Source organism: Dasypus novemcinctus, chromosome 16 (assembly GCF_030445035.2).
Source record: "Dasypus novemcinctus isolate mDasNov1 chromosome 16, mDasNov1.1.hap2, whole genome shotgun sequence".
Lineage (NCBI taxonomy): Eukaryota > Metazoa > Chordata > Mammalia > Cingulata > Dasypodidae > Dasypus > Dasypus novemcinctus.
The window spans coordinates 96,224,145-96,236,935 of NC_080688.1; the positions used below are offsets into that span (position 1 = coordinate 96,224,145).

The window sequence follows — 12,791 nt, forward strand, 5'->3', positions numbered from 1 at the left end:
TTGGCCCTGCCCCACCTCGGGAGGGAGGGAGGGAGGAGGAGGCGAGGGGGGCGCGGAGACGCCGCGGCAGATGCTGGCACCGGGCTGTGTGGACGGCGGCGCTCACTGAAAAGGGGGTTTTTGCCGGGAGAGAGCGGGGGCGGGGGCGCCCCCTGGCCCGCAGACGCGCCCCCTGCCCGGCCCCGCGGCCCCCGGCCCTGTGCGCGGGCGGCACCTGGTCGCGCGCGGACACCCGGCATCCGGAGGGGCGCGGCGCCCGCCCGCACATCCTGTGGGCGCGCCTCCCTGGCGGGCTCCCGCGGTGGAAAAGGCCCTCTCGGGCCGTCGGGGCCCCGCTCCCGCGGGGAGGCTGCCAGCGAGGGGCGCGGCCGCCTGCCCGGAAGCCTCGCGCGGTCGAACCTCGCACCTGGCCCGCCCGGGCGGGCTCCTCCGCGGCGCGCGCGCCCCAGCCCACGGGTCCGGGCCGAGGGGCACCCCGCCGCGGGCCTGCCCTCGGCCCCACCCCCGCCCGGGCCCTGCTCCCCAGCGGAGACACGCTCCGGCCTCGGGGCTTCTCTGAACCGCGCACGGGCGTCCTGCAGTCGGTTTATACCAGACGTGCCACCCCCCCGAGGCTCGGCGCCCTCCACCAACTCCACAGGAAAACACCGTCTCGCTTGGGCAGCGAACCCGCCAGGAGAGGCCGGGGGCTGCGTGAGGCGCGGCCGAGGGCAGCGGGCTCAGCCCGCACCGCGGCCCGCGCCTCCAGGCCGCCTGCCCGGATTCAGAGCCGGCGCCTCGCCCGCCGGGCCGCCTCCCGGCGCTCCGGGGGCGGGAGCGGGGAGGGGGCGCGGCCGGGAGCACCCCTCCTCCAGCGCCCCGCAGGAACGGGGGGAGCTGGAGGCCGGCCGCGCTGCAATCTGTTAGCAATTTAGCGGGATGGGAATTTCCTCTCCCGGGCCTGCCAGTGGAAGCTCTTTTCCAAATTTCCACGGCGGGGGAAGCCTGCGCGTTGACATAATGACTTCAGCATGCGGGGCCCCCTCCCCGCGCCGGCGAGCGGGGGCAGCTCCCGGGCCCCGCGCGCGGCCCCCGGCGTCTGGGCGGCCCCCGCGGCCCCGCGGCCCGGGCCGCCGAGCGGCAGCGCCCGGTGGAGGCGGCCGGGGCGTGATGTCACGGGAGGCGGGCGCGGCGGGGGGGCGCGGGCGCGGCGGGGCCGGCGGGGGGCGGGGGAGGTGTTTTCCAGCTTTAAAAAGGCGGAGGCAGCGCGCGGGCCTGCGTCAGAGCGAGCCCTGGAGACTCTGCGAAGTCGCCGGGCACAGTCGCCGCGCCGAGTCGCGGCAGGCCGGGGGCGCGGGCGGCGGGCGCACCCCACGATCCCCCCAACCCTCCCGCCGGCTCCGAGCCGCAGCCCGCGGCCCTGCCACGCGCGCACACGCCCCTCGGCGACGCTTGGCCGCGGCGCGCGGCGCTGAGCCGGGGCCCGGGGGGGATCCGTCGGCGGTGAGCGCCTGACCGGCCCCGGCAGGGGCGACCCCGGGCGGCGGCGGCCCCGGGAGACGCGGGGCGCAGCCCGGGAGCCGCTCTCCGCCCGCTGCTCCTCGCCGCCGCCGCGTGGATGCCAAGTTCTAGTTTTCCAGTCCCTTCCAAGTTTCCACTCGGGCCTCCGGCTGCCGTCCGCGGGACAGGAGGAACCTCGGGGCCCGCGCAGCCCGCCCGCGGCGCCATGAAGTCGGCGGAGGAAGGTACCGCGGCGCCCCCCGCCCCGCGCCCACCCCACCCCGCGCACGGCCCCCGCCCCGCGCCTCTGCTCGCCGGGCAGCGGGGTCCCCGGCCCGAGGCAGGGGTAGGGCCGGGCCGGGCGGCGCCCCTCGGCCACAGAGGCTGGGCGCCCCCCGCGCGCCTGGTCGGGAAGCCGTGTCCCCCCGGCGTTTGCCCAGCGCAGCCCTGCCTTTGAGTGCTCCCTCTTGCCAATAGGTGTCTCCTCTTCTCTTTGCGCTGACGGCACAAACTTGGCCTGCGCTCCCGAGCTCGAGGTGGATGGGGCTGTGAAAACTCAGGCAGAACTCAGGGGGTTGGGGGGCCGGGGTGGCTGGGACGGCCAGAACCCCAAGCGAGCTGGGGGTGCGGTAGAATCCTTCTTTTACGGACGTGAAAGAGCGTCGGGTCCCTTCTTGAAGGGAGCAGAGCAGAGGGCTGGCCCACGGTGCTCCGGAAGGGAACCTGCGGCCTGAGGGTGCCGGGCGCCCAGGCGCCCTCTTCGCCCGTGCCCGCGTTGCCCGCGCCCGCCGCGCAGGGGCCCCGTCTGGGTCGGGAGCTCGCGCCAACCAGTGTGGCGCCTTTGCCTTCGGTTCCACCGCCCGGACTGAAAGTGGGCACAGGCTGGGGCTGGTCCAGCCTCTAATTAAAGCCATCTTGCAATCTCTGGAAATCAGTGTTCCAGCCAAAAACAAGGTTTCGGGGCCTTTGGAAGTGACCGTTAAATTTCAAGGTGCTTCTTGAGAGGAAAAAAAATTGGCAAAAAGTTTTGTTCCTAAAATCTGGTATTTGCTCTTCCTTTCCTGTGAAGAGTCAGTTGGGTCCAATATTCTTGGGAACCTGCCGCAGGGTCGACTTCCAGACCAAAGCATTTGCAAAGCAGCTCCTGAGAAGCACAGCGGTGACAAACACAGCTGGAGGCCCCTGCCTCGGGGGGGTCACTGCAGTGTCGTTTGAAAACACCCAGTGAGTGGATGCGCAGTCAGTTACTGTTCAAGAGGGCAAAGGCTTGGTGCAAATTCTTATCAGCAATTGAAGTATTTTACTTGAATTGTTTTAAGAAAGCTAGCAAACCATTCTTGCTGATGAATAATTAGTACTCTTATTTTTTTAAACAATGGCAGACACTCTTCTAACAAGTGCTAGAAATGCTGCCGTGTCAGTCACTAGTCTAATAAATAGGATGGCCAGAGCAGAGCTTTAGTTCTCCGAGATCACCAGTTCAAGTGAACTGACTTATCGTTGACAAAGGGGAGCTTGATACTGTAAACGCAATACGCCGTAATTGCTATTCTCTGCATCTGCAAACCTTTGCATTGTATTCTGTGTATTTTGTATCTAGGGAGATAGATACTGTTTATGTTTCTTGCCATTTCATCCCACTTTTAAAAAATGTTTAAATGTAATTGTCAGGTAAAGTTCATATGAGATGTCTTGTATTAGAAAAGTTTAAAAATAATTATTGGTTGAAGTTTTGATTTTTAAATCCTTGGACACATTTCAACATTTTCCCACATAGTTCTTACCCCTGCTCCAAAAAGGTTGTTTTAACATAATGTCATTTCAAAGTTTAGTTTACTTGAACAGCCAATATTCTGTCCCGTAAAAAGGAATCTCTCTTCTCTTATAAGACAGAAATAAATCTATGGGAGTGACGAGGTGGTTTTTCACCTTTTCTAATTGAGGCGATGTTTGCAAATGCTTCTGCTGAAAGGCAGAGAGCAAGGTGCAGCAGCACCCTGGGCGTCGACGAGGACTGATGTGTTTTCTAAGGACAGACTGAGGCTGGCAGAGTGAGGCTGGCACCCACAGGGTGGGCAGGCAGCGGGCTCCAAGGGGAGGGAGGCTCCTGCCGAGCGCGGCCCCTGCGCAGGTCAGGGGCCAGAAGCAGAGGCCGCTCTGCGTCCGCCTGTGTGTAGGCCACACGGGCAGCAGATGCTCGGCCCGGGATCCCGCCGTCCCCGCCGCTTCCCTGAGCCGGGCATCTGGCGGACGCGCATGAGACACTGCTGCTCTGAAGCAGGCGCTTGTCTGGGTGGAGAAGGCAGCAGCGTGGGCCTGGCAGGCAGCCACCCTCGCGGAGGCTGCGCACGCGGCACGCCCGGGGCCCTCCCGGGCTGCCCCGAACAAAGCTCGCCCTGTTCTCCACCCAGCGTCGCAGCGTTATTTCCTAATCCAGATTAGAACATGGCACGGTGCTTACTCCTGCCTTATCACACCCACCCCGCCTCCCAGCAGCTCTGGAGGACACGGTCCAACCTAAACACCCCCCTGGGACAGGAGGGTCTGCTGAGCCGGCAGTGACACCCGGGCTGTAGCCGCCGCCAGCCAGAGGGGCGCCGAGGGGCGTTTGGAAACAGGCGCCCCGTCGCACTGGCTTGCTGCGGACTTGAACCCGGGGGGCCGTTCGCTCTCGCGACAAAGTCGTGCATCCTGCGCTTCTCGGGGCCGAGGAATCTGGCGGGGCCTGTGCCAGTGGAAAGTGTAAAGCCACTCTCTCCACAAGAGCTTAGCAAAAAGTTTTAGTCTAAACAGATGATAAAGACTGTTATTTGTGTGTGATTTTTGGTGGCTGTAAGAAGGTGGCTGAAGCTAAAAGAGAAAAAAGGAAAGGAAAGGAAACGAAATGCTGCAGCCTCTCAACAGAAAACAGAAGTTCCATTTGCCTGAAGGTCAGCAAAACGCAAACTACAACGCAAAGGCCTCCAACATACATCTCAGAGTGAGAACTATTATTAGAAAGGAAATCAGGCCAAACCGAACTATAGTTCATCACCGGAGGAAACTGGCCCTTCGAAAAGGGTCAGGAAGAGGGGTGCGCAGGCACCAGAGCCGCGCGGGTCATCTGCTTCTGGAAAAAGCCTCGCCGCAGGCCGCTGGCCTCCAGGGCAGAAAGGAGGCCTCGGCACAAGGCCCCGCCGCACCACCCCCTCCTGACCCCAGCCCCTTCCGCAGCCACCGTCACCGCCATCCTCTGGCTGTCCCAGATGTGCCAAGGCCCGAGAAAGGTGGAGCAAACAGCTGGGAGAAAAGTGACAAGGGGCATTTACCACGGGGGTGCTCAGGAAATGGCTGGCAGGCTCCTGTGTAGGTGTGTGCACACGCGTGAGTGTGCACACGTGTGTCTTAGACACGAGCGGCCGCTCAACACCAGGTGGCCCGCAGCCACGCGCCTGTCGGCCCGCAGCCCGCGCGCAGTAAACCTGAATTCGGAAGCAACGACGCTGCTTCAGAATGCAAGGGGAGGCAGCCCCCACGCCAGGGCGGCCGTCCCGGCCCCTGGCACCTGCGGGTGATGGCTTTAGCAGTGCTGGTGGAAAATGCCTTCTCGGAGCCTCTCCCAAGTGCAAAGCTCTTCCACAGCCGTTTCAAAGAAAACCGGGTCTTTCGAAAGCGCCTACTTCCCCGCGTCCAGGGGGCGCAGGCCGCGGGCGAGCGCGTGGCTGTGCCGGCGCCGCGGCTGGGGAGGAAAAGGGGCCCTAGCTGCTTTTAAAAAATGCTAACTCTTAGACCGAATCCGGGCGTGGGCTGGGCTGCAGGCGCCCGGGTGTCCTGCTCTGAGCCCGAGTGCTGGCTGCGCCCTCGTCCCCGTGGAGAGCCGGCGGCGGGGCCAGGGGTCTCCACGTGACGGGAGCCCAGCGCCGAGTCGGCACCGCAGTGGCGGGGCGCCCGGCCCGGGCCGCCGCGGGCACCGAGGGCGGGAGCGCGGCCCCGGGCGGGGCCCCGGGCGCGGGGCGGGCTCTGCTGCCCCCTCCCCGCCCAGGCCCGGGCCTCGCGAGGCGCTGCGCCCACCCCGGGGCCGGGCCGGCGGGGGCGCCCGGGGCGCGGGGGCGCGCAGGCGGGGCGCCGACTCCCCTGGGCGGGCGGCGGGTCGGAGAAACCCGGAAACCCGGGCGCGGGGGAGGGGCCGGGTCACGTTACGCGGAGGCCGCGGGGAGCGGCGGCCCGACCCACAGGTGCCCGCGCGGCCCCGCCATGACGGGGCTGGGGCAGGACCCGGAGTTCGACTTCGACTTCCTCTTCGAGTTCACCCAGAGCGACGAGGGCGCCGCCGCAGGTGGGGGGCGCGGGGGCGCGGGGCGCGGGGCGCGGGGGCCCGACCCGCCCGGGTCCCGGAAGCGGCGGCCGGCGGGGGGCGCGGGGCTGCGCAGGGCGGGGGCCGGGCGCGCGGTGGGGGGGGGGGGGGCGCACGGGACCCCGCACCCCGGCGCGCGACCCTCTCCCCGGGCCGTGCCCCGGGCACTCGTGCGGCAACAGATGGCGGCGCCGGGGGACGGGGGGACGCGGGGCCCGGCGAGGGCGCGGACCGCCCTGCGCTCCGGGGTGGCGGCCCCGCAGCCGCGCCCACCCCCAGGGCGCCCCGAGGGAGCGCATGGCTCTCTCCACGCGCGCCCGCGCCCCCGGCGGGGTGGCCCGTGGGTCTGGTTTTCGAGTTTGCCACAGGCGCGGAGCTGGTCTTCCTTTCATTTTCTCTTCTCTCCGTGCAAAAGAACTTTCCAGTCGCCCCACCGAGCGGAAACCTCCAGGGCGGGCTCCTGACGCTGCCAGCACGGCCTGGCCGCGCCTCCCGGCCCTTCCACCGCGGCACCTCCACATTCCCAACATGCCCAGATGTCCCTCTGCCCCTTCCTGGGAGCCCGGACGAGGCGCTGGAAACCGAGTGGGGTCTCCGCAGAGGCCACCAAGTTCTGAACCGTCGTGTAATGTTTTCCACATCGTCCACGGCTCCGCTTTTTAAAAGTCTCCTTGCTTCTTCTTAAAATGGGCCTTCTGGCCGGGTGGACGCTGCCGCGGTCACAGCCGCTGGGGCCTCAGCGTCTCCCTCGCCTGCACTCCCACCTGCCCACGTTTTACTCCCGGGCTGTGGATTTCCAGACCCCTGAGGGCGGTGGGAGCCGAGGTGGGCGCAGGGGAGCAGGCAGCTGTGGGAGGGGACTTGGGCCTGGAAGCAAAGGACATTTGTTACTCTCTGGCTCTGGCCGGCGACATGGCCCTCGGGTTTGGGCGTCCGTTCTGTCCTGCCCAGGGCTGAGTCGGTGTCAGCCGTGGAGGACTTTCCGCTGCAGACATGGCAGACCCGGCGCCAGGGATGGCAAAGCTGGGATTCTCGGCGTGGACAGCCGCCCGGCCCCGAGGCCGCGGCCTGCGCGCGTCCGGGAGCGCATGGCTGATCTTTGCCCCTCGCCGCGTCGTGCTTCCTGGCTCGTGTCGTGCGTGGGGACCATTCTCTGGCCGCGTCACTCCCACGCTTTGACCCGCGTGCCCGTTCAGCGTTACTGAGAAAAGAGCCGCTCGACTCCGTCCGGACAGCAGGCAGCGCGGGCCTGGAACCCAGTTCTGTGGGCGTGGGGCGGGGACACGCTGGGCCGGCCCGGGCGGAGGGGACACGTGGTCTGAGGCACCGTCGCCCGTGGGTGCAGGCAGCCCGGGCTTGAGGAGCGCTGCGAGGGCGAGAGGGCGCCTGCACAGCGCGTGCCGGTGTGGCTGCTCCGGGGGCCCGGCACGTGGCTCGTCTGTGGCGCTGCTCGCCGGCGTCTTTCTGTGGCTGTTATAACCGACGTCTCTAAGGGAGACGGACCTGGATTCAGGACAGGCGGGCTCGGCGCAGACTCCGAAGGGCACGAAAGGGGCGTCGGTTTGGGGGCTGTTAGGGTCCCGCATTTTACACCAGGTGCGGCGGTGGGGGGTCCCACGCTGGCTCGCTCAGGCCCCTCTGCCGTGGGGGTGGCCTGAGGACGTGGGTCAGAGGTGGGCAGCTCAGGCCCGGCCTCCCCTGGCGTGTGCTCTGCGCACTGCCCCCAAGGCTCTGGAGAGTCCACTTGAGAGCACGCAGCCAGTGACGGTGCGGCCGTGTCACCTCGAACCCAGCCCTGTGGGGCCCCCAGCTTGCCAGCGCCCGCGGGTAAATCCACGCTCCCTTCGGCGTGTGCGCCCTGCTCCCCAGCCCGCCCAGGGACCCCAGTCAGCGCGTGGCCAGCCAGTCGGAAGGGAGGCCCCCGGCAAACGGAGAGCGCTGTGGGCAGGGGATCCCCTGTCCCCGCCGGGCCCCTGCCCTCTTTCTGGGGTGTCGGGAAGAAGTTGCCAGAAAACATCCCCTTTTTAGTCTGCTTTTGTACATAGAGACGCTCATGCTTTTTTCATCTCCTTTTATTGCTATTGTTTTTAAAAATTCAGCCCATCGTGTATTTCCCATATTAATTTAAAATATGATTTTCCACATTATTATATCCTATTGTTTATCAAATTATTACATGAACTTTCCAGCCCTTAACAAGTGGTAGAAACTGCTTCGTGTTGTTTCTGGAAGGAATCTGGATATAGATAAAGGCATGAACGATACTAAGGTAGACTGAGAAACAAGTAAGCCTTAGAGATTATGTCAAAGACCCAAACTTAAGCTCTGCCAGAAAGGAGCTGGCTGCCCGCGGTACCCTCTCGTGCGCTCTGCCGGCCGCCGTGGCCCCAGCGGGCGCTTGGTGGGCGCGGAGCCCTGGTGAGGCCCGCAGCGGCCCTGACTGCGCACCGGGGCCCCGCGTGCCCGCTTCAGCGTCTTGCGCGCCCGGTTCCCGGGTCTGCAGGTCCTCCGGGAGGCCCCGGGCCCCCAGTGCTCAGCAGGCAGAGCGGGGGGAATGGGGGTCTGTCCCCTGGAGGAGGAGAGCGAGTTCCCTTCCCTTCCCACCGGCCGGCTGACAGCGCAGGGCCCACCCCGTCCTCCGGCAGAGCGGGGCGGCCCTGGCCTCCCGGGCAGCGGCAGCGGCAGCGGCTCTGCCCGGACGCCCGGGCGGGCGTGGGCCCCGCTTCCCGCCTCGGGCTCTTGTTTTCAAAGTTCTCCGCCAGCCCGGTGCTGTGGTGTGGTCGCCGTGGCAACGGGCGAGGGCTGGCCCCGCTCTAGCGGCGTCTGTGGGCTGATCGCTGGCTCGGCCTTCCTGGCTCGGCTGGGGGCGTTTAATTCTTCAATTGTTTACGGTGGGAAGGGAACGTCTTTGCAGGAGGCGAGGACGGGAAGAAGTTTCATTTCCACCAAGTAGCAATGGCTCCTCTTCCCCGGGGACTGTACAGCGCGCCGGCACGGGCTCGCGGGAGGAAGCGCCGCCCGGCAGCCCCGCTCTCCTTCCCACCAGCCTCGCTTTATCTGACTCAAAGGTCCAGAGATGTTTTCCTCAAACATCGGATCTCCTACAATTAGGCTTTTTAACCTGACGTCATTTACTCAAAGGACGACCAGAGCTACCCGTGAGCAACTGGGATATTTTTTACTTCTTTGGAAATAGACTGAGGACGGCCACTTAACGTGGTACATGGGCCCAGCCTGAGGCCCGTCCCGGTGTCTCTTCGAGGAATGGCGCCATGGCGGGTCCCGGGCCGCTGAGGCCCGCTGGGATGGCTGCATGCGCATTTACATAACGTTGAAGGTTGTTGACCTGCCACGGTAACGAGACTGCTGGATCTGCCCCTGTAAATCTTCCTCGCTGGCAGATTGTTGAGCGAGCAGTGGGAAACTGCCCCTCAGGGCTGTCACTGCCTGTCACTCGCCGGCCGGACCGAGCCCTCGTGCCAGCCCCGTGAGGGCCGCAACTGCCCGTAAACAGCTTCTGTGGGCAGGTCTCGGGCTTGCATCGTTTCTGTTGTTGCTTTATCTTCAATACCTGCAGACTCATCACTGCCCCGTCACCCCTTCCCTGGGCCTCTGTCCAGATCTGCCTCAGCGCTGCGCCGCGGTCCGGGCGCTCGTGGCGATGCAGGGCCATTTCTCCCAGCCCGAGGAGGTAGGGCCTCAGGGTGCCTGGGACGAGGCTGTGCTCCTTGTCAGCGTGGGCCTGGAGAGGCAGGGCCCCTCGCCGTGGGGCGAGACTAGGGTGCCATGGCCAAGGGGCCAGGCGGGCCCCGGGGGGCTGAGCGGGCAGACGCCCGGCTGTTTCTCCCTTGACTTAGTAGAGAGCGTGCTGATGTGCTTTTTATTTGGTGGTGGTTCAGAAATAAAACTCCGTCTGAAATGAGGCCGCAGCCACCTGAGAAGAGGAGCTTCCCGGCTGCTGTGCCAGGCCCCTCCTCCCCACCTCCGGCACCGCTGTGGGCCCCAGGCCACCTGAGAGGTGCTTCGCGCACAGTGGGACTGCGGAGCGGGGAAGGGTGGCGCTGCGAATCCTGAGAGTAAGAAGAGTGTGGACGGTGCCTTCAGAGGACGAGCCACGTTTTCATTACATTTTATTGCATTCACTAATTGCCTAACATAGTTCTTTTTCTTGTGTACTCCCTTCCCTGTAACTTAATGCGCCTCCGTGGAAACAGCCAGGTTCCCAAGGCACTGGGAGGAAGTGGCCCGTGCTGCGGCGGGATGGTCAGGACTGTCTGGGAGGCCTGCGGGCCGTGGACACGCAGTCCCTTTGCGTAGTTAAGTACTTCCCCTTCGAATGCGGTTTAGGGGGATAGAACCAGAAAGAGCAAAGCCTGGGAGAAGGGGAGGGAGGATGGCGCCTGCCCCACGGCGGGCAGAGGCGGGCTCCCGGCCAAGGGCGTGGGGGGCCTCCCCAGGAGGGGTCAGCAGGCAAGGGGTGCTGGGGACTCGAACTGTGTTTCTTGTTCTGGAAAAGAGAACAAGGACGTGCTCCTTCACCACCAGAGAGTTGGTCCTTGTAGCAGTTTGATGTAATTGATGAATTCCAAAAGGAAATACTGGATTATGCTTGTCGTCTGCTCTGTTCCTGGGCATGATCGAGTTATGATTAGGGCATTGAGTCCCTGCCCCTTGGTGGGTGGGGACTCACAGATAAAAGGCAAGGCACAGGACAGAGTAAGGGATTTCTGATGTTAGAGTTTGATGCTGAAAACCTGGGAATCAGCACGCAGAGGAAAGAGAAGCCAGCCCCGGGAAGAGAGGAACCTTGAAGGCAGAGAAAAGCCCCAGGAGTGTAGGAACCCAGGAAGCCTGAACCCTCGCAGACGTCAGCAGCCATCTTGCTCCAGATAGACTTTGGTGAGGGAAGTGACTTATGCTTTATGGCCTGGTATCCGTAAGTTCCTACCCCAAATAAATACCCTTTATAAAAACCAACCAGGTTCTGGTATTTTGCGTCAGCTCCCTGTGGCTGGCTGATACAGTCCTCAGAGGGCAAGTTAGCTGAGCGTCCTTCAGTTCAGGCCTTTAAGGCTTCCATTTAGTAATCTAATTCAGAAAAACTCACGGTTAGGCGAGTCTTGCTGCTGCTAGGTAAAGATGTTTCCGTTTGCCTGAAGTACTCTGCTGAGCATGGTGGCTCAGGCTGAGCTCCCGGGTCCGCCGGCCTCTGCCCCGGGGCTCCTGCTCCCAGGCCTGGGGCTCACCTCGGGGAAGGGGCGGCCCCTCGTGCCGCCCTCGCCCGGCCACTGCCCGTTTGCCAGGCACCATTTCTCCTGCAACCCCCAGGGTTTGGACAGAAGCTTTTCCCCCGGCCTCGCTGCCCCTCTCCTCAGCCCAGTCGCCGCGCTGCTGGGCCTGACGGTGGCTCCACGGACCTGCGCCAGGAGGCGCCGCCCGCCCTACACGGCCTGGTCTGGTCCAGGCGGGCTCTGGGCAGGCTCTACGGCTGGCAGTGCTGAGCTGGGAGGTCTTTTTTTACTCTTTGGACTTGTCCTGCCAGGAAGTGGCAGTTGAGCTGTGAGATCAGGGAGCTCTCCAAGGAAATGAGAGCTAGCACAGCATACCTGTGCAGAGGGGAACTAGGGAGATGTGTGGATTCAGCACTGACTCTCAGTCGCCCTGGAGGAAGTGCTTGGGCGGGTGGTGGAGGCGGGGGTCCCTTCCACGGGGGTCTCGACAACCTCACGTTCGTAAAGAACCGGGTGATCAGTGGGACGGTGGGCTTGATGGCAGACATCGCAGGGTTAGCCCCTGTTTCTCGTAACCTCATGCCCGGTGCTCGTTAGTCTTCCAGAGTTGCTGGTTTTGTTTAAAACGGAAATACCTTCTGCACGTTAGCTTGTTCCCACGTGTCAGAGAGCCAGAAGGAGTGAGCTCCTGCTGTGTGTCCCTGAGCACGTTTGCTCCTGACACGGGAGGAGGCCGCTGGGGAGGCTTCGCTCACTTGGCGCAGGGCCTCGTGGTGGCCACAGGGGCTGTGGCCATGGCACTGTCCGCGCACACAGAGGGCCTCGTGGTGGCCACGGCACTGTCCACACGCGCACAGAGGGCCTCGTGGTGGCCGTGGGGGCTCTGGCCATGGCGCTGTCCTCGCATGCACTCTCGGGTTAGGGCCCTCCTGGCCTCTGCTGGCTTCGGGGGGCCTGGAGCTGCTCCGTGGTGACAGGCCTTCCCCTCTCAGCTGCTCAGGTCACCTCCTCTAGGAGGGCCTCGGCTGAGCTGATCCACCTGCTAGGCCCTGATTACAAAGACGGTCCAGTCAGAGCTTGGGGTGAGGACGCAGCTGCGGTGTCTTGGGGGACAGGTCAGTGCGTAGCAAGGGGGAGACAAGGTCCCGGGTGTGGGCGGCGGCCAGCGTCCCTTGAGCTCGTTCTCAGCTCGGATCACGTGACGCAGATACAGCGCTTGTGGGGCCTGAGTGTCCGCGTCCACCTGTCCGCAGGTGACCTCGGCCACACTGCTCCTTTCTCGTGGCCAGCCCCCCAGCCCTCCTCCCCGCCGTGGCCCTTCTCACCTGACGGCAGGTGATCTTCCTGATCCCGGCGCGTCTCGGGAAGACGGAGCCTTTTAACCCGAGTGCGCTGGTTAAAACGGTTTGGGAAGTGTTGGGCCAGCCCCGCAGGGAGCCCTAACCTTGTGACGCGGGGCGCCGCGTGGCCGGTCCCGGGCTGCCGCGTCGGAGGGCACGGCACGGCACCAGGGCCCACTCCAGGCGACGCCGGCTGCAGTCCACAGAGCGGTGCCGAGCCGCCCCGCGCCCTCCACCCCCGCGTCCACTCCTGCGGGCAGACCCCAGGGCATGGAAGCTGCCCGCGGGAAGCACAGTGGACGCGTGGCTGACGGCGCAAAAGCCAGCAGCGGAGCCGGTCGTTCCAGAAGACTCCGGGGTGCGGGCGGCCTGCTGCCTCAGTTGAAGGCTTGCCCGGGGATTCCCTGC

General features: G+C 64.8%; 1 protein-coding gene across 5 annotated transcripts in view; it reads left to right on the plus strand.

Annotated features, from left to right (window-relative positions):
- Positions 1-1,531: 1,531 nt before the first annotated feature.
- NFATC1 (nuclear factor of activated T cells 1) overlaps positions 1,532-12,791 on the plus strand; it is a 108,322-nt gene continuing 97,062 nt past the window's right edge. Inside the window, exon 1 of one of the 5 annotated variants that reach the window (XM_058277924.2) lies at positions 1,532-1,724. In XM_058277924.2, coding sequence (XP_058133907.1) covers positions 1,598-1,724 — 127 coding nt within the window. In that variant the 5' untranslated portion in view covers positions 1,532-1,597. Of the gene's footprint in view, positions 1,725-5,637; positions 5,795-12,791 lie in introns of those variants that run through there. The other 4 variants (XM_058277926.2, XM_058277927.2, XM_058277925.2 and 1 more) reach the window with 4 other exon arrangements.